General features: G+C 41.0%; 1 protein-coding gene across 1 annotated transcript in view; it reads right to left on the bottom strand.

Annotated features, from left to right (window-relative positions):
• The window catches only part of rab3gap2 (RAB3 GTPase activating protein subunit 2 (non-catalytic)), a 112,322-nt gene that overhangs the window by 28,571 nt on the left and 55,766 nt on the right, over positions 1-27,985 (bottom strand). The window contains exons 13-24 of the mRNA XM_078557097.1: positions 25,905-26,044; positions 20,692-20,908; positions 20,263-20,406; positions 19,023-19,105; positions 18,194-18,258; positions 18,017-18,107; positions 13,533-13,660; positions 13,036-13,249; positions 9,919-10,016; positions 8,982-9,087; positions 2,131-2,291; positions 1,297-1,510 (exon numbers count right to left, since the gene is read on the bottom strand). Of these exons, the coding sequence (XP_078413223.1) occupies positions 1,297-1,510; positions 2,131-2,291; positions 8,982-9,087; positions 9,919-10,016; positions 13,036-13,249; positions 13,533-13,660; positions 18,017-18,107; positions 18,194-18,258; positions 19,023-19,105; positions 20,263-20,406; positions 20,692-20,908; positions 25,905-26,044 (1,661 nt within the window). The remainder of the gene's footprint in view (positions 1-1,296; positions 1,511-2,130; positions 2,292-8,981; positions 9,088-9,918; positions 10,017-13,035; positions 13,250-13,532; positions 13,661-18,016; positions 18,108-18,193; positions 18,259-19,022; positions 19,106-20,262; positions 20,407-20,691; positions 20,909-25,904; positions 26,045-27,985) is intronic.

Genomic DNA, 27,985 nt, shown 5'->3' on the forward strand with positions numbered 1-27,985 from the left:
CATTATCCATGGCAATGCCTTTACCAATCAGAGTCCACTTGCCAACCAATCAACATTCTCTTCTCGAAGTATAAATTGTTGTTCCCTTTACATTAGGTATTCTTGCGCATTGTCCTGATGAGTGCAAGATAAAAAGCTTCGACAATGTGTCTTTTTTCAGCAATACTCAAATTAACAGCTTATCAAATTGTCATTTTTTTCAATAATTTTTTAAACAAGGCTCTTCTCTTGGAATTCTAGATGAACATGTAATGTTTGCAAAACCAACAAACAGCTAAGAACAAATAAAATTTGCACCTGCTGGTGAGTGGTTAACCAAAGCTTTCTCTCCACAACATGTTCTATGAATTATTCCTTGACCTTTAGCATTAGTAACTAACTACACATTTGTAATTTTTCAAATGTTAAGGAACAAACAGGTATGACTTTTGCTCCATTCTCAGCATTTGAACCCTTCAACAGAGTCTCAAGTTTTAAGCCTCTCATTTTCACACATAGGCAGATATACCTTAGTGCTTCTCTGAAATTATTACAACCATGGAAATTGAGCAGTGACATGAGTGAACCTTCAGTTGAGAACCAGTATTTCAATTAAAGAGGGTAAATGGAATCATTTGTCACTGGCATAGATGTCCCTAAAGGCAGAGGCAATTAGCTTACAGGGCTGAAACAAAAAATATTGAACTGGAGAAAATGAAGTGAGAAGCCAAAGGAGAAAATTAGTTAACAAGAGTTAGAAAGACAAAATCCAGAAACCAAAGTCAAAGATTAGAAAGAACAGAAGAAAATTAAGATATTGACAAGTAGGAGGAAAAGAAACGAGAATGCAGTACTGGGAATACAAAACTAAAATAGTAAAGTAGGAACTAAAAGTCAAACATTGGCATTAATATAAACAGGAGTAGTGGGCCACATACCAGGAACATCAATATACAGCTGCCCGGCTGTGAAGTGATTTCTGAGGGTGAATCAACACATATGTCAATCTGACTCTAACACAATAAGGCCAAGAAATGTGAGACCCTTCAGTATTTCATTTCCAGGCGGGAATCTCATACTGCTTGCTATTAGTGAGTTTCAGCTTGACATTTAAGATTATAACTACAGCCCATGACCATACCATCAATTTTATTCTTCCTTGTTGTTTAATGACTCCAGGAACCACTTATGGAAGCATTGCTGGTGTTCAAGTCAGGTACTGTTCATAAGTTTGGAAAACATCAGAAACCATTCTCTAGACCTTGGAATACCCACGAGCAAAGATTTGTGGGGACATGCAATGAGTAGAGCTCCTACCTCGACCACCTTCCAAAAGCTTTTTTACAGAAATGCTGGCAAGTGGCTCAGAATGATGATAGGCTGTGCTGGGTGGTTTGCTCCCTTTGCTGTGCAGCAACGTTTGTAGTATAAGGCAATCCTCAAGCTGTCTCAGCAACAGATTCCAGTGTTCCATATCGAGAGACAGTGCTTCCCAAGAATCAGTCATTCCATCTGAAGCCATAACTACCAGCTGTTGGGAAACAGAAAAACAAAATTTGGCATAAGGAGCACAGGGGAAGAAAAACTGGATGAAAGTCCAACTATCTTTAAGGTAACAAAATGAAAAATCACTGGACCCCACTAAATTCAAATTCCAGCAACAGAAATTAGTTCAGATTGCCCAGCTCTTCAAATCTAGCATTCAAACAATCATTTCTAACACCGGAGGTCATTAGTTTAACTGTCTGATTCCTGCCAGGTTTTCTTCAATCTCAGCTGTTTCTTTGCTTATGCAAATTTTTATATTGTTTAATTCTCTCGATAAAGCAGTGTGTCAATTTAGATTCAAGACTGAAATTGAACTGTTGCAGCTCCCCCAAGTACCAGGGATATAGAGAAGCAACTTCTTCTGTTTTGCTTCCAAATAACAGCCAGCCAATTTTCAAACAGAAGTGAATAATATTCCTCAGGCATGGCACAGGATTTCAAAAATATCCTGAGTAATTATCATAACTATAGGTGACGACACACATGAGCTCTGCAAAACAACCATCTTCCACCAGCAGATCACGTGATGAGTATTGCCACAACCAGTATTATAGAATGAATGGCTTATTGCTTTGTTTGAACAAGTGTAACAATTCTACTCACATCTTTTTCAGCCAGGCTATTTGTTGCACTGATAGCTACGCTCCGTCCCACAAGTGCAGCTAACAATGCAGCTCCAATATTCTCTGCCTGTGCACACGCAGTGCGCATTTGTTGCCACCATGGAGACACTGACTGAAGGTCCCATGAAGTATCTATAGCACCTGCAAGGAAATGCGAATTTCAAATTTGAGATAAACACTTCAGATTTTGTGGTTTTTAATGCAACCACCTATGCATGGGTCAGTATTATCAGGCAAATGCACACGAGCACTACAGCTGCAGTTCTGCATGCATGCCAATGGTATTTAGCACTCAAAAATGAAATCCATTGGTTACACAGCTACATATGCATAACTTTGCAGTACTAACTTTGAAGTGAAGTAAATGCTAATTGTATAAACAAAATATATATTTGGGGGAAAGGTTGAGGGTTGGTTGGGGTGGGGGTGTTTACACATTGAAAATTGTGAAACATGAGCCCAACCCCAAGGTGAAGTAGGGAACCTAATTTAAGTCCAATGCTGACCACAGCGTTTCCCAGGAGACCTGGCCATTAAATGCAGGCAAGTGCAGCTGCATCAAGTAGAATAAGGTTCTTCGAACCATAGAAAAGATATGGGGCAGAAAGAGGCCATTCAGCCCATCATGTCTACATCAGCCATGAAAAGGGGAAAAAAGCTAGCTGCTCATTTTATTCCCACTTTGGAGCATCTGGTCTACTGCCTTGCAGGTTACAACACTTCAAATACATATCCAGGTAATTTTTAAATGAGTTGAGAGTTTCAGCCTCAACACCAATTTAGGCAGTGAATTCCAGATGCCCACCACCCTCTGGGTGAAAAAGTTTTTCCTCATGTGCCCTCTAACCCTTCTACCAATCACCTTAAATTGACCCTTCAGCTAGGGGAAACAAGTCTTCTGTACACCTCAATTAAGTCATCCCTCAGCCACCTCTGTCCTAAGGTAAACAACCCGAGCCTGTCCAATCTGTCTTCATAGCTGCGATTTTCAAGCCCTGGTAACATTCTTGTAAATCTCCTCTGTACTCTCTCCAGAGCAATTATGTCCTTCCAGTAATGCGGTGATCAGAGCTGTACACAAAATTCCAGCTGTGGCCTAACCAGCGTTTTAAACAGTTCCAGCATTACATTCCTGCTTTTGTATTCAATAACTTGTCCAATAAAGGAAAGCATTCCATATGCATTCTTTACCACCATATCCACCTGTCCTGCCATCTTCAGGGACCTGTGAACGTGCACTCCAAGGTCTCTCACTTCCTCAACCCCTCTCAATATCCTCCCATTTATTGAGTATTGCCTTGCTTTGTTTGCCCTCCCCAAATGCATTACCTCACACTTCTCTAGATTGAATTCCATTTGCCACTTTTCCACCCACTGAACTAAACTATTGATATCATTCTATGGACAACAGCAATCCTCTTCACCATCAGCTACGCAGCCAATTTTTGTGTCATCTGCAAATTTCCCAATCATGCCTCCCATAATCAAGTCCAAATCATTAATATATACAACAGCAAGAGCCCCAATATTGAGCCCTGTGGAAGGCCACTGGAAATCGCTCTCCACTCGCTAAAGCATCCATTGACCAGTACCCTTTGACTCTTGTCACTGAGCCAATTTTGGATCCAACTCGCCACCTTCCCTTGTATCCCATGGGATCTCACTTTTCTGACTAGTCTGCTATGTGGAACTTTGTCAAAATGCCTTACTCAAATCCATGTAGACAACACCCACTATACTACCGTCATCAATCCCCCTTGTTACTTCTCAAAAAATTCTACTGAGTTAGTAAAACACGATCTTCCCCTAACAAAACCATGCTGACTGTACCTAATCAATCCGTGCCTTTCTAAATGACAGTTTATCCTGTCTCTCAGAATTACTTCCAATAATTTGCCCACCACTGAAGTCAGGCTGACTGGCCTATAACTTTATGGCCTATGGGATGTGGGCGTTGCTAGCTAGGCCAACATCTGTTGGCCATCCTTAATTGCCTTGTTAAGAGGGCATTTTTTAAAGAGTCAACCACATTGCTGCGGGTCTGGAGTCACATGTAGGCCAGACTAGGTAAGGACAGCAGATTTCCTTCCCTAAAGGACATTAGTGAACCAGGTGAGTTTTTTACGACAATCAACAATTATTTCAGATTTAGTTCCAGATTTTTATTGATTTAAATTTCACCATCTGCCGTGGTGGGATTCAAACCCAGGTCCCCAGAGCATTGCCCTGGGCCTCTGGAATACTAGTCCAGTGACAATTACCACTATGGCACTGCCTCCCCTACAAACAATGTTTGCAGACCTCCAATCCTCTGGTACCTTGCCTGTATCTAGTGAGGATTGGAAAATGATCCTCAGAGCATCGGCTATTTCTTTCCTGGCTTCCTTAAACAACAACCTGGGGTACAAAACATCCAGCCCTGGTGATTTATCCATCTTCAAGGATGCCAGTCCCTTCAGTACTTCCTCTCTCATTATGCTTATTGTATCTAATATTGCACACTCTTCCTCTTTAACTAGAATGTCTGCATCATCCGTCTCCTTAGTGAAGACAAGACAAAGTACTCTTTGAGAACCCTGCCTACATCTTCAGCATCAATGCACAAGTTACCGTGGACATCTCTGATTGGCCCTACCCTTACCTTAGTTATCCTCTTGCTCTTAATATACTGGGAAAACATCTTCAGGTTTTCTTTGATTTTACCTGCCAATATTTTTTCATATTCTCTCTTTGCTTTCCTAATTTCCTTTCTTACTTCACCCCTGTATTTTCTATACCCCTCTAGGCTTTCTACAGTATTAAGCTTTGTGTGACTGTCATAAGCTCTCTTTTTCTGCTTTCTCTTACCCTGTATGCTTTTGGATAACCAGGGAGCTCTTGATATGGCAGTACTACCCTTTTTCTTTGTGGGGGCATATCTACACCATGCCCATAGAATCTCACTTTTGAATGCCTTCCACTGATTTGACACCGTTTTCCCTTCTATTGGCTGCATCCAGTTCACTCTCGCCAGTTCATCTCTCAGCTTTGTAAAATTTGTCTTCCCCCAATTTAGAACTTTTACTCCTGTTCTACCTTTGTCCTTTTCCATAATGATGCTAAATCTAACTGTATTATGGTCACTGTCTCCAAGATGATCCCCCACTGCAACTTCATCCACTTGCCCAAATTCATTTCCTAAGGCTAAATCTAGAACTGCACCCCTCTCATTGGGCTTGTTACATGCTAGCTGAAAAAGTTTTCTTGAATGCAGTTCAAGAATTTTGTGCCCTCTGTGCCCTTCACACTGTTTGTATCCCAATTGATATTAGGATAGTTGAAGACTCCAACTATTACTGCCCTATTGTTTCTGCACTCAGAAATGTGTCTACATATAAGCCCTTGTAACCCCATTCCACTATCTGGGAGGCTATAGTACATTCCTAGCAATGTGGCTACCTCTTTTTTTATTTCTGAGCTCAACCCAAATCGCCTCATTTGGTGCTTCATTTAGTTTATCATCCCTTCTCACAGCTGTAATTGTTTCTTTACCCAATAATGCTACACCCCCACCTTTTTTTAATCCCCCTCTCTATCCTGCCTTTAAACTCTATACCCAGGGATGTTGAGCTGCCATTTTTGCCCCTCTTTAAGCCAATATGGCGACCATATAATGCTGCCTTGTACCTACCTATGCCTTCAGCTCATCGGCTTTATTTGCTATACTCCTTGTATTTACATATACACCTTTTAGCACTGCCAAATTCCTGCGTGGTACACTTCTTAACCTGTGTTTCTTCTGTCTTTCAGTGTCACTCATTAATTCTCCATCTCCCGATCCCTGCTCTGAATTTGCCCTCAGGTTCCCAGCCCCCTGCCAATCTAGTTTAACCCCTCCCAACAGCAGTAGCAAATTCCTGTGAGGATATTCGTCCCAGTCCTATTCAGGTGCAGACCATATGGCTTGTACCGGTCCCATCTTCCCCAAAACCGGTCCTAATGCCTCAGAAATCTGATGCCCTCCCTCCCTTCTACACCAGCTTTCGAGCCACATGTTCAATTTGTTCTCCTATTTCTATACTCACTCGCACATGGGTCTGGGAGTAATCCTGAGATTATTGCTGTAGAGGTCCTGCTTTTCAATCTCCTTCCTAGTTCCCTGAAATCTGCTTTCAGGACCTCATCCCTTACCTACCTAAGTCATTGGTACCAACGTGGACCACATCCTCTGGCTGATCGCCCTCCCCCAGAAGAGAGTGTCCTGCAGCTGCTCCGTGACATACCTGACCCTGGCAACAGGGAGGCAATGTACCATCCTGGAGTCATGTCTGCCACAGAAACACCAGCCTGTTCCCCTAACTAACGAAGGCCCTACCACTACTACTCTTCTCCCTCCCCTCCTGTACAGCAGAGCCACCTGTGGTACAACAAACCTGGCTCTGACTGCACTCTACCGAGGAAGCAACACCCTCATCAGTATCCAAAATGGAAAACCAACTGGCGAGTGGGACTCCAGAGAACTCCTGCACTACCTGCCTAGTTCTCTTGCACTGCCTGACGGTCACCCATTCCTTTTCTACCTCTAGGATCCTAAGTTGCAATGTGACCACCTCTCTGAACATCTATCCACAGGGTTCTCAGTCTCATGGGTGCGCCACAGTGACTCCCAGCCACCACTCAAGCTCAGAAACCTGGAGCTCAAGGTTCTGCACTTCCTGCACATGTAGTCGTCTTGGGCACCGGTAGCGTCCGCGACTTCTCATATTACAGAACACGCATTCCACGTGGCCGAGCTTTATAGTACAGTTTATGGTCCAGGCAGAGCAAGTGTGCTTCCCCCCAGCCAAAGCTTCTGCCACAATCGGTCGATCCCACCCATCTAAGATAACAATCTTTGACGACACCCTGCGAAATGACCTTTGCTATGCCCCACGGACTTTGCCAACTCCCCCTTAACCTCCACGATTCTGTCGCCAGCCCCGGTACTCATGATTTTGCCATGCTACAATCAGCGACAATTGTCGGTGACTGTCCCCAACAGTCAGCCTGTCAAACCAACTGGTTGCCAGAGGAAAACAGAATAAAAACCTAAGGTCTTGTTATTAAATTCAAGAGGATCTCCGTGTTCCCAGGATTTACAGAATCTTCTCTAATCCACCTAAAATGAACTCCTTCCTTGTAATTAACAATGACCATAATTCCCCGAAAGCGTTAGTAAAATTTTAAATTTTATAAATAGGAGAATAGAGCACAACGGTAAAGTGCTGGAATCATAGAATGACACAGTAAAGTGGGCATTTGGCTCGCTGTCCTTGTGTTGGCTCTTTGATAGAGCTATCCAATTACTCCCACTCCCCCATCTTTCTTAGTTCCTATAATTATTTTTCCAATTTCCTTTTTATGGTTATTATTGAATCAGCTTTTCCTACCCTTTAAGGCAATGCACTCCAGATCAGAATGCCTCACTGTGTAATTTTTTTTCCCTCATGTCACCTTTGGTTCTTTTGTCCCTTATTTACAGTTGCCCCTTATTTACTCTATCAAAACACTTTATGATTTTGAACACCTCTATCAAAGCTCCCTTTCTCTTCTCGAAGGTGAGTTCAAGATAAGGAGTAGTACGTGTATATTTAGGCGAATAAAAGGGCCTTATTTGCATTCAATTCTTGAAACCGCACTTTAGGAAGGGCCTTAAGGCCTTGGAGAGGGTATACAAGAGGGTGTACCAGGATGATACCAGGGATGAGGGGCTTCAGTTACGTGGGAAGACTGAAGAAGCTGAAATTGTTCCCCTAAGACCAGAGGAGGTTAAGGGTAATACAGGTCTCCAAAATTATGAAGGCTTATGATAGATAGGAAGAAACAGTTTCTTCTTGCAAGTGGACTACTAACCATGGGCCACAGATTTAAAATAATTGACAAACAAAAACATGGGAAATAAAGATCTCCCCTCCCCCACAGAGAATTATGAAGACCTGGAACTTCTATGGTTCTATGGGATTCAACATTAAAAGGGCTAAAGGCTCACACAGTCTCATTTTTCTTCATTGCAAGATAAATAATGCCAAATCAGAATCAAAAGAGTAAGTGGTTTCAAAATTGACTTTATGGAAGTACCATCATGGAAACACCCATGATCTTTCAGTTTTTTTCAGTTACAGTGTTCACTGAAAATAAGTAATGGATGAGTTTAATTAATTCAAAAACAGACAAAATTACAATTATTTCTCTACCTAAAATAAATCTCCCAAATTGTATCTGTACAAAAAATTGACAGGTAAAAAGTAAATTCAGGATATTGAGCCAGTAACGATGTATATCGTATATATTCAAATCAGGATGGTGTGTGACTTGAAGGGAGCATGAAAGTACTCTCACAACATTGCTGCTTTTATCCTTTTCTCTAACAGAGATTGCAGGGGAGGCAAGTGCTTTTGAATTAAGCTTGGTGAGTTGCTGCAATGCATCCTGTAGACAGTGTACATATTGCAGCCACAGTGTGACAATAATGGAGAGGCAGATACTGAGTACAGTGGCAGGAGTGCTGATCAAGTGCTCTGCCCTTGAGAACGGAAGCTGAGAGTTGTCATAATTGCATTTAGCCATGGAAGTGGCGAGTATTCCATAACATTCATCATATGAGCTCTGTCAATGATTCAATGGCTTTGAAAATCCAGGTGAGCCAGTCATTGCCCATTCTGTTCTAACCAAGGTGTTGAAATGACCGGCTCAGTTAAGACTCCGGTGAATAGTGACCCCCGCCCCCCACCCAAAATGTTTCAAACAATTCCAATAACTTTGGCAAAGTAAACCACAATATGGCTTATTGATAACTAATACTAGGCACTTCACCTTTCATCTTGTTTAAGAGAGATAACGTAATGTGGAGGTAGCTAATTGATTCCTGGTTCTTGAGAATTTCTTTCTCCCTGAAGAGCCACATACTGAGAAGCAAAGACTGGAGAGAGAGCAATACAGAGGAAAGACATCATTAAAAACTGCTCTGTAGCTTGCCATTGTGTCATCTCCAATACATACATCAAAAATAAGACAAATGCTATCTTGTTTCAATGTTGCCAATAAAGAATGACACCCAAACGCAGTAAAATTGCGAGTGAGGTGAATGACCATGAATTAATTTCAATTTGATTAAAACTATAATTTATAACTATAAAAAAAAGAGGCTATTAGAACATGATACTAATATGCAGTCAAGTAATGCACATCCCAGTTCAATCAACATAGGCAAGACTTTTGATGGTTTAATTAAAATTAGATATTTTGTACTTTGACAAATACTTTGCTAAGAGGTTTCCCCATCAGAAATCTCATAGGAAATTAGCATCATTCAGTACTGATGCTCAATACTGCTACTGGTTCCTTGACAAATCCTCGAAAGGTATTACAAACTAAAAACAAGTTTAGTTATCTTCATGTACAGAATGCAACAAATAATTGTTCATTCTCAACAACAGTGGAGTTGACAGGTTTGAGTAATATTAGTGATAAAAATGGGCGCTCAGTACAGTTGCAGATCTTTAAAGCACAATGTTCCATAACTTTTTAAAAATTTTAAATTGAGTAGAGTTATTTCCCAGGCTGCTAGCAATTTTTGCTGTGGGCTGTGCTTCTTTATAGACAGTTCATCAAGTTTCAAACAAGTAATATCATATTACAAACTGAAAACAAATTCGGAGAAGGGGGTTAAAATTAAATAAAAAACCTTTAGTAAACCTGTACTACTACTTCAATTTTGTCACCTGTATGTAGTCAGGTCAGAGAAACTTACCAAAAACTGTTGAGGCTTGGCCCCCACAGACTCCAGCAAATGGCACATATCCTCTGCAGAGCTTTCCCCACATAGACATTTCCAGAAAAAGAAATTGCCTGCAACAGAAGGGAAAAATGCAAAAGAACATTAAATCTCATTCAATTTGGACTGTTGAACTTTGTATTTCTACGTTATTCACTCAAAAGCTAAGCAGCATACATTAACCGTAATGAAGAAATGCCATCAAGTGTACTAAATGAAAATCAAGCAAGAACAATTTTATAGACATAGCTTGGAGACTTGATGGAAAAAGAACTGCATGCACATAAATCTTGCACAATTGTGTGTTTGAGAATTTGCCAAGTAATTGAATGTTATGGGTTGCTGCATCACTTACTGTGAGAGGTACCTTCAGAGATTGTTAGTAAGTAACGCACAGTCAAATCTAGTTTCCAATTTAATTATGCAAATGTGTTAAATCTTACTTTAATCCTTCTATTTGGCAATGCCACATACTGTTCCATTAAGTACATTTATCAAGTTTCACCTTTTTTTAAATCTCAGAATTCTCCTGCACTTCGTACTGTGATATAATGGCCTTTTTCTCTTCACAAATGCTAAGCTTTTGCTTCACTTGAGATTTGCTTCTATTTCATACTATTTTTATACATTTTTTCACCCCACATGGCTCCCCCATCATAGTGTGTATTCTTTATTAAATGGCAAATGGGAACAAAAGTTTGTGGTAATATATTACGTCATGACATGTCACAAAACTAATCTGAGTATTATAGCTTCTACTTATGTTGCTGACAGATATAAATGTACTTTTTAAAAATTCGTTTTATGGGATGTGGGCATCACTGACTAGGCCAGCATTTATTGCTCATTCCTAATTGTCCTCGAGAAGGTGGTGAGCTGCCTTCTTGAACTGCTGCAGTCCATGTATTGTAGGTACATCCACAGTGATGTTAGGGAGGGAGTTCCAGGATTTTGACCCAGAGACAGTGAAGGAATGACGATATAATTCCAAGTCAGGATGGTGAATGGCTTGGAGGGGAACTTCCAGGTGGTGGTGTTCCCATGTGTCTGCTGCCCTTGTCCTTCTAGACGACAGCAGTCATGGGTTCGAAAGGTGCTGTCTAAGGAGTCTTGGCAAGTTCCTGCAGTTCATCTTGTAGATGGTACACACTGCTGCCATTGTGCATCGGCGGTGGTGGGATTGAATATGGATGGGATGCCAATCAAGCAGGTTGCTTTGTCCTGGATGGTCTCAAGCTTTTTGGGTGTAGTTCGAGCTGCACTCATCCAGGTGAGTGGAGAGTATTCCATCACACTCCTGACTTGTGCCTTGTAGATGGTGGAAGTTTAGAAGATTGAGGGGTGATTTGATTAAAGTATACAAGATCCTGAATGGCCTTGACAAGGTGGACGTTGAAAGGATGTTTTCTCTTGTGGGTGAGTCCAGTACCATGGGGGCACTGTTTTAACATTAGGGGTCACCCTTTTAGGACAGAGATGAAGAGAAATTTTTTGTGAGGGTTGCGCGACTTTGGCAATGCCTCGGAAGGTGGAGCAGGCAGGGTCATTGAATATTTTTAAGGCGAAGGTAGATAGATTCTTGTTTGGCAAGGGAATCAAAGGTTATCGGGGTTAGATGGGAATGTGGAAATCGAAACACAAGATGATCAGCCAAGATCTTATTGAATGGCGGAGCAAGCTTGAGGGGCCAAATGATCTACTCCTGTTCCTATTATGTTCTTATGACAGTCTTTGGGAAGTCAGGAGGCGAGTTACTCAAAGCAGGATTCCTAGCCTCTGACCTGCTCTTGTAGTCCAGTTGTTTCTGGTCAATGGTAACCCCTCCCCAGGATGTTGATAGTGGGGGATTCAGCAATGGTAATTACCATCGAATGTTAAGGGGCACTGGTTAGATTCTCTCTTGTTGGAGATGGACATTACCTGGCACTTGTGTGGCGCAAATGTTACTTGCCACTTGTCAGCCCAAGCCTGCATATTCTGCAGTTTTGCTGCATTTGGACATGGACTGCTTCAGCATCCAGGAGTTGCGAATGGTGCTGGACATCACCAGCGAACATTTCCACTTCTGACCTTATGATGGAAGGAAGGTCATTGATGAAGCAGCTGAAGATGGTTGGGCCTCAGACACTACCCTAAGGAGCCCCTGTAGTGATGTCCTGGAACCGAGATGGATTGACCTCCAACAACCACAGTCATCTTCCTTTGTGCTAGGTATGACTCCAAACAGCGGAGAGCTCTCCCCTCAACCGATTCCCATCGACTTCAGTTTTGCTAGGTCACACTTGAGGTCACACTTGGTCAAATGCTGCCTTGATGTCAAGGGCAGTCACTCTCACCTCACCTCTGGAGTTCAGCTCTTTTGTCCATGTTTGAACCAAGGCTGTAATGAGGTCAGGAACCGAGTGAAGAATGGCATCTGTGATGCTGGGAACCTCTGGACGAAGCCCCCAGATGTTAGTAAGGAGGACTTTGCAGGGTGGACAGGGCTGAGTTTTCCGTTGTTGATTCCGGTGTCTAGCTCGATGCCGGGTGGTCTGTCCGGTTTCAACTGATACAACTGAGTGGCTTGCTAGGCAAAGTTAAGAGTCAACCACATTGCTGTGGATCTGGAGTCACATGTGGACCAGGACGGCAGGTTTCCTTCCCTAAAGGGCGTGAATGAACCAGATGGGGTTTTTCTGACAATTGACAATGGTTTTATGGTCATCATTAGACTTTTAATTCCAGATTTTTTTTTTATTGAATTCAAATTCCACCATATGCTGTGGTGGGATTTGAATGCCAGCCCACAGAGCATTACCGTGGGTCTCTGGATAACTATCACAATGCCACTGCCTCCCTACTATCTAGTTTTACATGATCATTTAGCTTACCTAATATGATATGTTTATATAAATATTGCAATGGACTTGAATGCTGCAGAAAATATTTACAATGATTATTTATGTTCTATGGCAAACAGCTCATCAGAAACACTATGTTTAAATAATAATTACCAAATGGTTGTATTTTTATGCAATAATTTTGTATGTGTTCCGCGCACTACGAAAGGCATCTAATGTACAGAAGTCATGAGAACTTATGCATACTTACCCAAAGACACACACTCATCTTCACTCAGTTTCTTCACATTAACCACTTCTTTTTCAAATTCGAGATATTCCAGAAAAGTTTGGATTGGTAGTTTGCAGTTTTCGTCCTCCTCGAAATGAACTGTACTTCTGGTGTTTCCTTGTCTATAATTATCCAGCAGTGTTTGAATTTTTGCAACTTCCCTTTCCTCTAGTCTTAGCAAAGTAGCCAAGTCCTGCACAACAAACATCACAAAAAAAACAGAAGGAGCAAACAGAATGTAAATGTTAACTGTCGTCTGTAAAAGCTCGAGTTTTACAGCATGTTCCGATGGCAAAAGTTCTCATTGGTAAAACATTCATTTGACAAAACACTCACTGGGAAGACATGCCAGAGCAGAGTTTAAACCAAATTCGAGCTTCAATTTGTGTTTTTTTATTAACTTCACAAAAATACTAATAACTCAAAACACTATTCACATTCAATCACACTGAATGTGCCATCATACAACTACTCACATTGCTAGTTTTGGCTTCGCCCTGCTCGAGGTCCTCAGAGTTGATCTTGCTTACACATGTATAAAGGTGAAGTAGTTTCAGCTGGCCGAGGCAAAATTGCAACAATCCTTCATCCACACTTTCAGGATCTAATAAAGACATATGGAGGTGGGGGAATATTACATTCAATATACAATCAGTAACAACCCATGATAAATGCTTTGCTGGTCATTTTTGCTTCAATAAATAAGTGTTCTGAGTAGCACGCCCCAGAAAAGCATGCATAGCAGAGCCCATGTTTAATCCTTAGAGTGTGTGCTAAATTAGCAGATCTCAACTGGGTTGTAGTACAAGTACTACAGTGCCAGAGTTCGGACTGGAATAATTGGGCAGGATTCTGGTCCCTTATTACTATCCAGTGACCTCTGCTGAAAGTGCAAATGTGTCAATATCATGCTCTGCTTTGATGCTTCCCAGCATTGAATAACCTGTCAGTGTTAGCATCCTTGAGCCAGAGCTTGAACACATCATACAAATTCATGTTTCCATGTATTATTGAGGGAGGACTGCACTGTCAGAACTACCATCCTTCAGCTGAGACTCAAATCAACATTCTATTTTCCTGTGTAACCCATTTTGTAGGCACGAACAGCAACAGCTTTCATTTATAGAATGCATTTAACTAATAAATCAATAGTGTCTCACAAAGAAAAATGAGGGCAGCAAGTGGAAGTACAAGAGTTTGCAGAGCTGACAAACACAGATGATCAAAAATGTTAGTTTTGAAGAGGCTTTTAAAGCAGAGGGTGAGATAGTTAAACAAAAAATGCTAAGTTTCTAGAGGTAGGGCTCACTTGGTCAGACTCCACCATTGAATGAGAAGTGATTGGATGGGAAAGTGCACTGGAGGCCGAAATTGCACACAAAAGGCTGAAACAGTTTTCCAAGTTAGCAACAAGGCATGAAAAACATGTGCGAACCAAGGATTTTGAATTTAGTGCAGTGAAGAATAAAAAGCCAGTGAAGGGCAGTGAATTTAATCTGATGGGAGAATGGAACCTAGTGTGGTACAAGATGCAGACAATGGTGCTTTAGTCAGGTTGGAGTTTATGCAGGGTACAGCTCACAAGCTAATTAGGAGAGCTTTGGAGAAGACAAGATTTGAGAAAACAGAAGCATAAATGAAGGTTTCGATGGAGGAAAGGGTGAAAGAGTCAACTTGAAACGTAGTCATCTCAGAAGTTAGTAAACTTGAAGATCAGCCCAAGAGTGTGTACTGTCTGATTCAGCCTGAACAAGAGGCTGGGGGAGGAGGTGGTATCTACAGCCAAAAGGTAACGAGGTTATTTTGGCAGAAGCCAAGGGTGACAACTTCAGGTTTGAAAGTAGAGAGTGTGCTGCTTCATCCACAGCTTCTTGTTAGAGGAACAATAGGTAAACATACAGGTGATCATGGAATCAAGCATCATGGTACTGTTTCAAGATCCTTGGAGAACAGTGTGAAGTAACTATTCTAGAACAGTGTTCTATTTGAGAGAACGCCTCTATCAAATTTCCTCTTAATTTTCTCTGCTCTAAGGAAAACAATCATATATTCTTAATTCTCCATGCAACTCCAGTCCCTCATCTCTGGTACCACTCTAGTAAATTGCTCCACAGCCTTGTCATCCTTCCTGATGTGTGGTACCCTGAATTGGTCACAATAAACCAGCTGTGGTCTAACAAGACTTTTATAAAAGTTTAGCATAACTCCTTTGCTTTTGTACTCTATGCCTCTAATTATAAAGTCAATGATTCCCCAGGCTTTTGAAAGTCTTATTAACTTGTGCTGCCACCCTCAAAGATTTGTGCACCAACACCCTCCATCCCTGCACCCCCTTTGTAATGGCACTATTTAGTTTAACTTGCCTATTTCCTAATCTTTCTATCAAAATGCATCAATTCACATTTATTTGCTTTAAATTCAACCTGCCGTGTGTCTGCCCTATTCACCAATCTATGTTTTCCTGAAAGTCTGCTACTATCCTTCTCACTACTTATACTTATCTGAATTACGTGTCATCTCCTAACGTCGAAATTACACCCAGTATACCAAAGTCCTGGTAACAAATGTATGGCAAAAAGGGCACTGGTCTGCTCCCAATACTGATCCCTGGGTTGGGGGGAGCAGGAACCATTATATAAAGCCTCTAGTTCTGAATTGTTCACTATTATTCTCTTTCTGTGCGTCAGCCAATTTTATGTCCATACTGCCACTATCCTTTTAAACCCACAAGCTTCATTTCTGCTATCAAGTATACTATGTGGTACTTTACCCAATGCCATACTCCAAAAGAAAACCTTGCATTTATATAGAGCTTCTCACAACCACCAGACGCCAATAAAGCACTATAGTGTAGGAAACACACAGCTAATTTGTGCACAGCGAGCTCTTGCAAACAACAATGTGATCATGACCAGATGTTTGATGTTGAATGAAGGATAAATACTGGAAAAGACACCAAGGGCAGCAATTTCTGGTTGGCGAGCAGGGGTGGGGCATGCTCGCTGACGCGTAAAATGACGCGGTGTGATGTCGGGTGTGCATCCCAACGTCACCCTGCATCATTTAGATTCTCAGTTCGGCAGGCGCATACCAAACTGTCTGTGGCCACTTAAGGCCTTTAAAAAAGTAATTTACCTAATTAAAGGGCCTGCCCGTCCAACCGTACGGTTGGCAGGCAGGCAAAGAGCCCAGGTGGCCTTCCAAAAAAGCATGAAACCTCATGCATGGGCAGGATGAGGTTTCATGAGGGATTTAAAATGTTTGGAAAACTTTTAAATAAAAGTAATGGACATGTCCCAGCTCATGTGACAGTGTCACATGAGGAGGCATGTCAGGAATTTTTTTCTGCCTTTAATAATGTTTTCACATTTGAGCCAATCTCCATGAGGCAGCACTTTGCCTCAGGGAGATCTGTGCGCTCTTTTGTGCACATGCGCGAAAGAGCAGACTCCCGGCTCAGGGAATACCCCCCCGCCTGCACAGGGAGCGCACACTGCTTCCGGGCATGCGTCACGCTGGACAGGCCTTAATTGGCCCGCCCACGTAAAATGAGGACGTTGGTCAGGAACCCACCCACCCGCACCTGCACAACCCCCCCTGACGGGGGTAAAATGCTGCCCCAGGGATAACTCACCTGCTCTTCTTTGAAATAATGACATGGAATATTTTACGCCCTCATAAGGGGGCAGATGGAGCCTCGGTTTAACATCTCATCTAAAAGGCAGCAACTCTGACATGCAGCAACCCCTCAGTCTTGGAGTGTCAGCCTTGATTTATGTGATCTAGTCCAGGGGTGGGATTTGAGCCTGGAGCAATGTGATTTAAAGGTGAGAATGCTACCAACTGAGCCACAACTCTCAATCGTAACCATATTATCCTCATCAACCCTCACTGTTACTTCAAAGAAGTCAATTAAGTTAATCACACATGATTGTCTTTAATAAATGCAAGCTGGTTGTCATTGATGAATCCAGGCATTTCTTAAGTAACAATTAATTTTATCCTGAATTACTGTCTCAAAGTTTCCTGACCACTGTCATTAGACTGAGTGGCCTGTAGCTACCTAGTTTGCCCCCTCCCTCTTTTGGAACAGGCGTGTAACATTTGCATCCCTCCATTACTCTTCCTTTGACTATCCTCTTACTATTTTTACCCATTAATCAATTTTCATATGCTCCCTTTGCCTCTCTTATTTTCTATTTCAGTTCTCCACTGCACACTCTGTATTCAGCTTGGTTTTCTATTACAATTGTTTTTGGTATTGAGGTTAGCAAAACATTATAATTAGTGTAAATGTTTTGCTTGTACTAAATACTGTTATTTTACTTTTATGTTCAATATATTGCTCTTTATGCAGCCTGCACCACAGTCCTTCTAAAGTGTTATTCTGTGACCTACTAAAGTCAAAAAAATCATTTGGAAGCATGTGACATATGTAGTAAACCAGTAATAAAAAACATTCATCTAAATATTGGACATGTGAAGGCACACTCCAGTTTGTAGAAAACTCGAAGTCCATTTACAGAAGTGGCTGGTGAAACTAAAGGAAAAATTTAGTATAAAAACCCCACAACATAAGAGTCAGACAAACTCATCTGACAGGCCTGAAACTCCAACTTGCAACTTACTGACTGGGAGTAAACTATTAAACCCATTTGAACTACTTAAGAGGCTGGGAAAGGGAGAGTGAATGGACAAAACAAGCAGCTGATGAGTTCAATCAACGTTCACAGCATGGTACAAAGGAAATCAAAAAATTTTTAAGAAATGTGACCAATGTTTACAGACATCTTATTGTAAAACTTGTTTAATAATCAAGTAAGTCACAAAAAGATACATGGAAAAACCATAACATATTCCCCAATACTACTAGTGAAGAGGAAAACAATGAGAATGCAAAAAAAAAATGCTACGCATATATTTAATCATCACACATTTACTTATCTGAGTTTACACCTACCTTGATTCATTAAGTTGTCCAACAATGCCTGAATTAAATTTGTTAAGCAAGATATTGGAATATTTTCACTCGCCAGCATTTTTTCTAAGGCCTGTATTTGTAAGAAAAAAATTGCTGAAATTACAAATAAGTAGGAAGAGAATTTAAATAATTATTTTTATAAAATGGTTTAGTTACCTGTTTTTTCATAGCAGGATACTTAATATCAAGAAGATGTGTCTTTATTTCAGTTTCTAAATTTTCTGAAAATAGAGAAACACAGAATAACAGATTATAAAATGAGTGAAATGAAAGATACAAGCATTCATAGCAATAAGTGCTGTTCTTGACTTGAACGTTATAGGATAGAAATTCATCTTAGGTGGTGGCGCAAAACGGGCAGTATCAATTAGCCACTATTATATGCAGTGCCTGATTTTCAATTGCAGTGAATGGAATTGAATATCAGGTGCTGCGTAGTTGGCTGATTCAACATTGCCTGTATTGCATCTCCACCTGAGACAAATTTCTACTCCTCCTTCACTTAACTTTTATCATATATAAAATTCAGAATTAAAAATAATTATACAAATACTAAATATGTTGTGAACACTAACACCTACATTTGCACTGTCCAACTCCTCAATGCTGTGAATCGAGCAAGTTTTTTTGTGCATTTCATTTGATGCAATAGTGCCTCTAACTTCTTTTTTCATGAACTTTATGAACACATCAAATTTAAATCTATGCTCCTGATAATTTACATTTATAAAGTTGTTAGCATGAACATATATTTAAAATTATGCCCATGTCCTCGAATTCCACTTGCACATTTAGTTTTATTCTGATTAATCTCAATCACTTGCACACTCTTAGAGCAATAGTCAACAATTTTGTAACAGAACATCGTGTCAACGTTATTTTCATTTAAAAGGTACTAAAATCTAAACCTCCTGCTAATACTAAAAAGTATGATTAGTGACATAGCTATGCCTGACAACTGCAGACAATTAAATATAATAGCTACCAGGATTAGTGGCTTTGGCCTTCAACAAAGCAGTTAGCCGCTTCAGTAGATGCATATCCTTTGCTCTTTCACTCTTCTTATCACTGAAAAGCAATACAATGCACCAAAGCATTTGTTTTTTAAAAACTCAGTGCAAGGATTTCTCATTCATTAAAATCAAAGACCCAGAAAATTTACAAATCACAAATATTTACATACGTAGAATCCATATTTTAAGCATGCAATGTGTATAAATTTTGAAATACTAAACATAAAACTGCTCTTGAATAATTCCAAACACGTGAACAAAATATTCCTTCCACATGTCAATAACTTCAAGACTGCAGTGACATTTTAGCACAAAGGTGAACCTTTTGCATTTTACGACATAAGTAATAATTTAAACACTAAGGGAACAATTTTGTTTAGTAGCTGTACCGTCCTACCAATTATAAGATTCTAATTATAAAGAAATGGTCATAAGATGGTGAAACAAGTTTCCAGCTGGCCTTGACCCTACAAATATTCACAATTACCTTACTGCTGAGAGAAGGAACTTAAAAAAAAAATTAAGTTGGTCACCTAATAGTGCCTAACCAGCTAATTTATAACCCAATCAACAGCACATCTCACATTACTCCATTAACACTTAATTAACGGTCAAGTGGCTGGTTTTGGGGGGTTGTTGGGGGGGGGGGGGGGGGGGAGGAGAGAGGAGGTGGAAAGATGGGTAAAAGAGTTGCAAGATATCAGAGTTGAGAGGGTGCATGTGTCCAGAAGGACAGACAGGCTGGGACTCTTTTTTCCAGGAAAAAGACTAAGAAGTGACTTGATATAGACTCTATGAAGGAGTTCAATACATTCGGAGTAGAGAAGATGTTTCCAATTGTGGGAGGAGTTCAGAACTGCCAGCCATAAATACAAGATAGTCACTAATACATGAGGAGTTCAGGAGAAGCTTCTTTATAGAATGTAAAACTTGCTACCTGAAATGGATTAGATGGATAAAATTGGTGTATTTCAGGGGAAGCTAGATAAGTAAGAGGAAGCAAGGAATAGAGATATATATTGAGAGGGTGAGATAAAGTAAGGTGGGAGAAGGATCTTGTGGAACACCAGCAATTGATCCGTTGTGCTGAATGGTCTATTCCTGTGTTGTAAGATTCTATACAATTCTACGATGGTATTAGCTATTAAGCCATAAGTGATATTGGAATTATTACTCCTTATCTTTGCTGGAAACAACATTTTAAAAAAGTACCTAAGAGCAAGATGGAAAGGAACATTGATGGTTTTCACGTTACCATCTACTGGATCAATCAGACAAATTTGATAGGTTTGTGGTTGCCAACCCTGGCTGGTCACATTGTTCAATCCCATGATCTTGTATCCTGGATACAGTAACCTAAGAAGGGCACATTTTAAAAGTTATAAAATATCCAGAATAATATCTGGTTTCACAATATACTAAATAAAAATTAGTCAAAACATTTAGATATAAATATATTTTCTCTTACTGTAAATTCAATGATATTAGGAATATCAGGACATTTCACTAGATGAATGATCGTTTTTAATTTATAATTTGAGGCAATTCTTCTCCATTCCCCACCCATTCCTTGCGTACAGCAAAGCACTTAGCAAACTCATACAATAAACATACTGATTTCAGATGTTTCACTTTACAGACCTGCAGTATTTTCCTACATTAAACGCCCCGACTCTTGGACCTTGCTGGGTGCTCCACACTTCCAGGATTCCTCTCCTTGGGGCATAGATCACCAGGAATTGAGCCACTCGCCTTAGGCCTGAGGGACTGCTGAAAGGAGAGAAATTGCTCTTCTCTGCTTCTCTTTCATGAAGGTCTTCTAACACCTGGATCCAGCCTACCTGTGCATCACGGTACCCTAGCAAACAAAACAGAATATTTTAAAAACTTAAAACAGACTAACCAGGAGGCGCATCCATCCTTGCAGTAAATTGAATTGGACTGTGTTTCAGGTGAAACGTTGGTTTAAAGCTTTGACAATATTTTAATTTCCTGCCAATTATCAAGGCTGGCTTCCAACTACATGTTAGCACCAAAGGTGCAATACTGAGGCCACTCAATGTATCTCTCCCTCTCTCTTTCTATTATAATTCCTTGCACTCAGGGGTGATGCCAAAGGATTGGAAAATTGCAAACGTTACATTCTTATTGGTTGTAAAGATAAGCCCAACAACTACAGTCCAGTCAGTTTAACCTCGGCTCGAGAAAGCTTTTAGAAATGATAATTCAGGACAAAATTAATAGCCAGTTAGGCAAATGCGGGTTATTAAGGAAAGTCAGCATGGATTTCTTAATGCAAATCATGTTTACCTAACTTGCTCGAGTTTTTTGATGCGTTAACAGAGAAGGTTGGTGAGGGTAATGCTGTTGATGTGGTGTACAGGACTTCCAAAAGACATTTGAGAAGATGCTGCAAATATACTTGTGAGTAAAGTTAGAGCTCATGGAATAAAAGGGGCAGTAGAAACATGAATATGAAATCAGCTGGGTGACAAGAAACAAACAGTAATGGTGAACGGTTGTTTTTCAGACTGGAGGTAGGTTTATAGCGAGTTCCCCAGGGTTCGGTGTTAGGACCCTTGCTCTTCCTGATATATACTAATGACCTAGGCCTAGGGCACAATTCCAAATTTTGCAAATGATACAAAACTTGGAAGTATTGTGAACTGCGAGGAGGATAATGTAGAACATCAAAAGGACATAGACAGGTTGGTGGCATGGTCGGACAAGTGGCAGATGAAATTTAATGCAGGGAAGTGTGAATCAATTCATTTGGGTAGGAAGAACACAGAGGGGTACAATTTAAAGTGGGTACAGAATCAGAGGGGCCTGGATGTACACATGCATAAATCATTGAAGGCGGCAGGACAGGTTGACAGCGTGATTAATAAAGCATATGGCATCCTGGGCTTTATCAATAGGGGCTGTAGGGAAGTCCATGTTTTATAATTTTAATAGTTTTAGTTTAATTATGTGCATTTATCAAGGAATCAAAGTGTGTTATCAATTAACTCAATATGTAAGGCACTAGTATCATATTATGTGAGCTTTTTGTCTTTAGGTGTGTGCCATATTGCTTCAGGTCAAAGTAGGGTTAACAGTTTATGATTTTAATACAGAACAAATATTGAAGGAAATTCACTGTAACATGTTGTGGCTTGATTAGAAGACATGTGAAATCTCTCATAGTTTAATTGTGAAAGCATATGCTGCAGAAATGCTTTAGAGATTAGACGCTGGGAAGAGGTTTGACACATGCTGTTTTCCTCTCAAAAGCCTATTGTGTGAAGTAAAATAGTTTTAGGTCCCAAATTACAGTTCTACGTCTTAAATTATCTTGGCTTTTTAAACTTAAAGTGCCTTAAAGAGGAACAGTCACTTTCCTTCAAAGTATACAACAGATTTTGTGTATTAGTGGTTTTTATCATCTGTTTTGGTAATCAGTGTTGTAACTATGCAGCTTTTGTGACTTCTATTTTTTATGAATATGTATTAATAGAATATTGCATCTTGTAATGTGCATCTTGCTACCTCAACTTTAGCACACCACGAGCATCTTTATGCACTGGTTTTATGGGCAGAATTTTCCCCCCATCCGGGGGGGAAGTTTAAGAGCGGGCACGTGGAGGCGCGCCTCTGATCGGCGCCCTCAATTGGGAGCGCGCCGCCATTTTATGTAGGAGGGCCAATTAAGCCCCACCCAGTGTGACATCCGCAAGGAAGCGCTATGCGCTCCCTGTGCGAGCTGGGGGGGGGGGGGGTGTGGATTCCCTGAGCTGAGAGTGTGCTCTTTCACGCATGCGCATGAAAGAGCACACTCATCTCCCTGAGGCTAAGTGCTGCCTCAGGGAGATTGGCTCCACAATAAAAAATCTGAAAAAAAAAGAAAAGTAAAAATTTCCCTGACATGTCCCCTCATGTGACACTGTCACATGAGTTGGGACATGTCCATCACTTTTAAATACACTTTACTTACATTTTTTAAAACCTACATGAAATCTTAAGCCGCCCGTGGATGAGGTTTTATGCTTTTTCTAATGCCCACCAGGGCTCCTGGCCTGTCCGCCAACCTTAAGGCTGGATGGGCAGGCCCATTAATTAGTTTAATGACTTTGTCAATGGCCTCAATTGGCCATTGACAGGTCGGCGGGCACATAGTTGATTCTGCTGAGCCCCCGCCTACCTGAAAATTGAAATGGGGCGGGGTGACATTGGGAGTTCCGTACGACATCATCCCTCGTGGGTGAGCGGGCCCCGCCCCCCGCTCACCAACTGGGAAATCCTGGCCTATATGTACTGTAGCAATATAGTAATTGCCGTATTAGCTTCAGATTGTGTATCTCTTGAACTTTTGGGGTTTTTTTTAAGTAACTTGCTTCAGGCATCAGCAGTCACTAGGAAGTTACATATAAGCGTTTGAACTTTCCAGAAAACTTAAGATGTATCAGTTAGGTCCTTTGGATGATGAACCCGAAAAATCAATCATTAGGAAGTGACACCACAAATCCTCTTATCACAAATAAGCAGGAACACAAATTACCTTGTTATCTTAGGGGAAAGCTATAAACTTAATAAATTAACAGGGAAAAGCTATAAAGAAAAGGATGGTCCCACAAGAGACTGACATCTTAGGGAACAAGTCAGGAGTTTATGGGAAGTGACACCAGTGACCATCACCCTTAAGAGACCAATCAGACATTCACCATTTAACCCATCAGGATTGACATGCTGTTTGGGCCAGTCAGAACTAAAGGATACTACTGATCATACATAGAGGTAGTGGCTAGCAGGTTAATAAGCAACAATTTTCAATAGCTAGGCATGCAACATGAACTAAGAGGAGAAAACAGAAGATAGACTTGGGTCAACAGAACAAGAGACAGCACCACAGTCAACCAGAAGTCGAGGGCTGGTGCTCCAGAACAAAAGGACTGATCCATTGCCTTTGCTAAGTATTGTAATTTTGTACTTTTTGCAATTAGTTTAATAAAACCTGTGAAACTTGTGACACCATACCTGTACCCAGAGTGGTCTGTAGCTAGTCAGGACTGCAGGTTCATTTTAGATAACTTTCCCAACTCATTATAGCAGTTGTAATCTATTAAGTCTTACAATTGAGATTAGAGCGAACCCCAGGTCTTACAGGGCATAGCGTGCAAAAGCAAGGAAGTTATGTTAAACCTGTCTAAAACACTGGTTGAGCCTCAACTGGGGTACTGCACCCTATTCTGGGCATCACAATTTCAGATGGTTGTGAAGGCATTAGACAGGGTGCAGAAAAAATTCCAGAGAATTATTCCAGGGATGAGAAATTCTGTTACGTAAAAAGATCGAAGCAGTTGGGCTTTCCTCCTTGGAGACAAGAAGGTTGAGAGGAGATTTGATAGAGATATTCAAAATCATGAGGGGTTCAGACAAAGTAGATAGGGAGAAACTGTTCCCAATTGTGGAAGGATCAAGAATGAGAGGGCACAGATTTAAGGTAATTGGCAAAGACGCAATGGCAACATGAGGAAAAACTTTATCACACAGCAAGTGGTTAGGATCTGGAATGCACTGCCTGAGAGTGTGGTGGAGGCAGGTTCAATAAAGGCATTCAAAAGGGAATTGGGTCATTATCTGAAAAGGAAAAATTTGCAGGGCTGCGGGGAAAAGACAAGGGACTGGCACTGGATGAATTGCTCCTTCAGAGGGCCAGCACCGACAACAAGCCGAATGGCCTCCTTCCATGCTGTAACCACTCTACCAGAATTTTGCCCTTGGTGAGTGAGCGGGCCCCACCAGCTCGGCAGCAGGCGGGCAGCCAACCCCCGCCGCCGAAACGGGGCCCGCCGCCATTTTGAGTCGGTGGGCCAATTAAGGCCCGCTCAGCGGGCTGCCCGATGGGAGGCGCTATGCGCTTCCTGTTCCGGGGGGGAGGGAATCCCCAACTGTCAAAGTGCGTTCTTTCGCGCATATGTGCGAAAAAGCACACTGCTCCCTGAGGCAAAGTGCTGTCTCGGAGTTTACTGACAGGTAAGAAAAATCAAAAAATAGAGAAATATTAAAATTATTAACATGTCCCCCTCATGTGACAATGTCACACGAGATGGGACATGTTAATAAGAAACACAAAGTTTATTAAGATTTTAAAAAACGGACACGAAACTTCATCCCGCCAGTGGATGAAGTTTCATGAATAATCTGGAGCCCGCTGGGGCTCCTGGCCTACCCGCCAGCCTTAAGCTTGGATGGGCAGGGTCTTTAACAAGGTTAATTAGCCTTAATTAGCCATTGATAGGTCGGTGGGCGAACAGCTGATTTTGCTGTCCGCCCGCCTTCCTGAAGATTTAAATGGACCGGGATGACATTAAGGATTCCTCCCGACATCATCCCGCGTCATTTTCTCCTAGGCGAGCGGGCCCCACCCCCAAATCGCCGAGGGGAAAATCCTGGCCTATGATTCTAATATTCAAATTTAACCATTACTCGTGGCACTATTGAGTTACCATTTGGGGTCCAGTCCACATTCAGCTTTAGTTGGGCATGTTCTATTTCTATCATGTTTATAAACTTAATGTCATCAAAACGTTATATATTAGAAAACAACATTTACTGTATTGATAAACTCTGCAGTTCATCAGATATCAAGAATCCAAAATATCTAATAGGATGAGTGGTCCCCATCAGTTACATAATTTTCATTCAACACAAAAGGAGAAAGTTAAAAACAAATTGTTTGCAGTGAAGAGGACATTAGCACATTAAATACTAATAAACAAAAATCTCTGAAGTAGAAAACTGAAAATGACATGAGAATGTCATATTTCAAACAATTACTGTTAAATTAATTGTAGACAAAAGGTCATCCTCACCTTTCCACATGCGTATTGCTACACCTCTTGTGACATCTAATAAAGTGACACGGCCAAAATCATCTGTTACAGCTGCCAAGGTATTACAAGGTGATAGGCAAATATTTTCTCCACGCCGACGAGAATCTGGAATACCAAACCTACAAAATAATAAATAGAATAATACATAAGCAGAACTTACAGAAGCTGCAATAATAACCCAGCAATCATTTGCATTTGTGTAAACATGGTGAAGAAATACTCAAACACAGATCAGTGGAAGAGCTGACCAAACTCGATAGCATTCTGGTCAGGTAGTACGTGGAGTTCTGAAGCCAGTTCTGGTTGGCAAGACACATTAAAAGCTGCAGACAGTGCAGTAGAGCCACAAGGCCAATCTCTCGTATAAATGGTCTCAGTTACATGGAAAGAGGAGAGAACCCAGAGATTTATAACCTGGAAGGGAGGTGGTCTTATGGAAAGGAAAAGATAAGCCCAGGATGAGGGTCAATGTAATTTTGGGTCTGTGAATTAATATAAAACATTGGTTAGGTCACATTCAGAGTATTTTGTGCAGTTCTGGTCATTACATTATAGAAATAAGATCATAAGATAAGAAATAGCAGGAGCAGACATTTGGCCCATAAAGGCTGCTTCATCATTCAATAAGATAATGGCTGATCTGATTACGGCTTTAACTCCACTTTCCTGCCTGTCCCCCAGAACGCTCGATTCCCCTGTCAATCAAAAATCTGTCTAATTCAACTTTGAATATATTCAATGACACATCCTCCACTGCTCTCTTTAGAAGAGAATTCCAAAGACTAACTACCCTCAGAAGAAATTCCCCCTCAGCTCCATCTTAAAGGGAAACCCTTTAGTTTAAATGTGTCCCCTAGTTCTAGATTCCCCCATGAGGAGAACCATCCCCTGAACATCCACCCTGTCAAGACCCCTCAAAATCTTTTGTTTCAATAAGATCACCTCTTATTCTTTTAAACTCCAATGAGTATTGGCGCAACCTGCTCAACCCTTCCTCAGAAGACAACTCCTACAACCCAGGAGTCAGCCTAGTGAATCTTCTCTGAACTGCTTCCAATGCAAGTATACCCCTCCTAAGTACGGAGGCCAACAATGTACACAGTACTCCAAGTGCAGTCTCACCAATGCCCTGTACAGCTGCAGCAAGACTTCCCTACTTTTATACCCTATCCCCCCTGTAGTAAAGGCCAACGTTCCATTTGCCTTCCTAATACTTGCTGTACCTGCATGCTAATTTTGTGATTAATGTACCAGGATACCCAGATCTCTTTATACCACAGCATTCTGCAATCTCTCTCCATTTAAATAATAGTCTGCTTTTCTATTCTTCCTGTCAAAGTAGACAACCTCATATTTTCACATGCTTTACTCCATCTGCCAAATTTTTGCCAACCCACTTAACCTATCTATGTACCTTTGCAGACCTTTTGCATCCTTCTCTTAGGTTACTTGGCTGATACGGTGATAATTATTGGGATAGGCTGATTGCCAGGATTGGATTTGTCCAGGAATGGTTATAGAGGAGCTTGGTACATTGGCTGATTGGTATGACCATGTTGATAATCTATAGGACAACTCTCAATTTTGGCACAAGTCCCCATATGTTAGTGAAGTGGACTTTGCAGGGCCAACTGGGTTGGGTCTCCCTTTGTCATATCCAAACTGATACCTAGGCTGGAGCCAAGAGTTCCACCCAGTATTATGCTTATTATACTTATTGTTTGCAGGTTGATACAACTGAGTGCCCATTATTCCTGACTGGGTAGAAGAGAGGGCATCATTTAATATAATCACAAAGAGAAAGAGAGAAAAGAGTTTAGAGAAATTTCTTTACTCAGATGTTTGTTGGTGCACCCACTTTGACATGCAGATGGTTAAGGCAGGCCATTGTATCTCATAAGGGAAAACTGAATTAATATTTGAAGCAGAGAAAATACACGACTATGAGGGGCAAGCATTGCTGTGTGATTAGTATTGGATCACACTAAAAGAGATGGGCCAAATGAACTCTTTCTATGCTGTAAACTTCTCTGGTTCTATAGAAATTGAGTATTTGCATT

This window comes from Cetorhinus maximus, chromosome 14, assembly GCF_964194155.1.
Source record: "Cetorhinus maximus chromosome 14, sCetMax3.hap1.1, whole genome shotgun sequence".
NCBI lineage: Eukaryota > Metazoa > Chordata > Chondrichthyes > Lamniformes > Cetorhinidae > Cetorhinus > Cetorhinus maximus.